Raw genomic sequence first — 2176 nt, 5'->3', positions numbered from 1 at the left:
AAACTTGCAGAGTTGCAAGGATCATCAGCACAGTTGCATGAAACAACTGATAAGTTGCAAACTGCTGAGCTGCCAGCTAAGAAAGTCAAGTTGCCAGGACCAACTAGTCACCTGCAAGCACAAGAAGAAAAGTTGCCACATGATGCTATAAAGTTGCAAGGGAGTGGCAGAAACTTGCATGAACAAGATGATAATTCACACCAGCCGCTCAAGAGGGGGGACGCCGCTCCTCCCACTACACCCAGTCACACAAGTTGCCATTCACCAGGGCAGTCTCGGGGGAAAGAGAAGCTTTTCTTCCGCGGCCGCCCCTTTGTTGGGCACCTGTCAGGGTTCCTGACCCGAGAAAGGTCGATCGAAGCAGATGCGGTTGCCGCTGCACTCGCCAAAGGATTTGACGCAGTAGCTATAGAGGTCATGGCTACTGTTCCAGCACGAGTTGCAGTTGCGGGGGTGGTGCTGAAGTTGCCGAGGGGGGGCCCTGGAGTTGCTGGGTGGGGGGGGGGGCGCTGAAGTTGCCGGAGAAGCCCCTAAAGCTGCTGGATGAAGCCCTGAAGTTGCTTGGGGAGGCCCTGAAGTTGCTGAACGGCATGGTGCAGTCACCGGCACAGTCGATGCAGCAGCTTCACTTGCTTTACGTGCTGCAGCCTCCCCCCTCCTCTTTGCATCGTTTCTCCTCGTCAAGTTCAGATGGTTTATCTCAGTCTTTGTCACACGGATGTATTTCTCTGCTATGGCGTTCGTTGCATCTGAAGCACAACCCATCATAGCAAGTTCACCATATTTGACAGACAAATTTGCCATCCTTATCTGCTTCAATGATTCCGGTGGGAGGGCGTCCGGTTGTGGCTCCTCTGGACGAGCAGCTTCTCCCGGGATTGCGTTTTGCGTCCATCTCCTCATGATGTACTGCTCAGGAATCTCATTGCTCGTAAGGTGTGTAAACACTTTCAAGATGTGGCAGCACAACAAGCCATCCCTCTTCATCTTCCCACACTCGCAGTTGTACTCCTCCTCCTGCACCCGAGCAAGGACCAAGTAACTCCTAGCACCATAGAATTGATAGTATATCATGTTGGGCTCAAGCTTGTACAGGTCGTTTGGCTGTGGGCAAACATTGTACCTCCCCGTCAACTTGAACTCATCCCAGAATTTGACATAGATATCATGGGTGTAAACTGCGAAAGCCTGCTTCTCAATGGGGTACGACGACCAAGTACATTGTGTTAGATGGTCTGTCCTGTAGTCGTCCCCCCCCCCTCCTTCACGAGGATCTTAACCTGGATCTTCTCGTATTGCTTCACAAAGTTCAGGATGGAGTTGTGAGGATTCACATAGCGCTTAAGGACAGCGTTAAACCCCTCGCTCCGCTGTGTGGACTAGAGGAAGGAGAAGAAGCAGTCCCGAAAGTAACACGGCACCCATGTCCTCCTTATGTTGTATAGGTGCACAAAATCAGCACGTTCCTCTAACTGGTGCTTCGCAACAAAAGTTGCCTAGTTCTGCTCAAACTCATGTGGAGTCCTACTCATATCAACACACTCATTGTAGTCTTCCGACAAACCAGGCCTCCTTCCCAAAAAAGAACCAATCTTCTCTTGGGCCTTCTTCATAATGTGCCATCGGCAATTGCGATGGACAGTATCTGGGAACACCTTTGCAATCGAGGCCCTCATAGCATAGTCCGGATCAATTATAATATTCAGAGGAGCTTGGCCACCCATTGCATCCAGATATTGCTCAAACAGCCAATCAAAGCTCGAAGGCGTCTCATCCCTCATGAACCCACAGCCCAGCATGAATGATTGCCCATGCCGGTTGATGCCAATGAAGGGGGCAAAGGGCATGTTGTACTGGTTCGTGAGGTAGGTGGTGTCAAACGATATGCAATCATGGTAAGACTCTGTATATGCTTTCCTCGCTACGCCGTCAACCCAGAATAGCAACTCCATCCTATCCTCCTCATCCATCTTCACACTGAAGTACAAGGTTGGGTCCTCTTTCTGTTTCGCAATGAAGTAGGATACTGTTGGGGAACGCGGTATGCTACGCTAGCACAAAATAAAATTTTCTACCGCTTCCGCCCGGATCAATGCTGTAGATAATGGATCACGAGATTACCACTAGACGCGCAGACCCGTAGCGGAAGTAGAGTCGATGTAGCGCGTCGATGCCG

At 50.7% G+C, this 2176-nt stretch overlaps 1 protein-coding gene across 1 annotated transcript; it reads right to left on the bottom strand.

Annotated features, from left to right (window-relative positions):
• Positions 1-1496: 1496 nt before the first annotated feature.
• LOC104585012 (protein FAR1-RELATED SEQUENCE 5-like) lies at positions 1497-1970 on the bottom strand. The gene has a single exon (XM_010240895.1). The coding sequence runs from the start codon at positions 1968-1970 to the stop codon at positions 1497-1499; it is 474 nt and encodes a 157-aa protein (XP_010239197.1).
• Between the last annotated feature and the right edge of the window lie 206 nt (positions 1971-2176).

This window comes from Brachypodium distachyon, chromosome 4 (genome assembly GCF_000005505.3).
Source record: "Brachypodium distachyon strain Bd21 chromosome 4, Brachypodium_distachyon_v3.0, whole genome shotgun sequence".
Classification (NCBI taxonomy): domain Eukaryota; kingdom Viridiplantae; phylum Streptophyta; class Magnoliopsida; order Poales; family Poaceae; genus Brachypodium; species Brachypodium distachyon.
This window is presented reverse-complemented; position numbering and strand designations above follow the sequence as displayed.

Coding starts and splice junctions, on each gene's coding strand:
- LOC104585012 (XM_010240895.1), bottom strand. CDS start 1,970: ATGGATGAGGAGGATAGGATGGAGTTGCTATTCTGGGTTGACGGCGTA.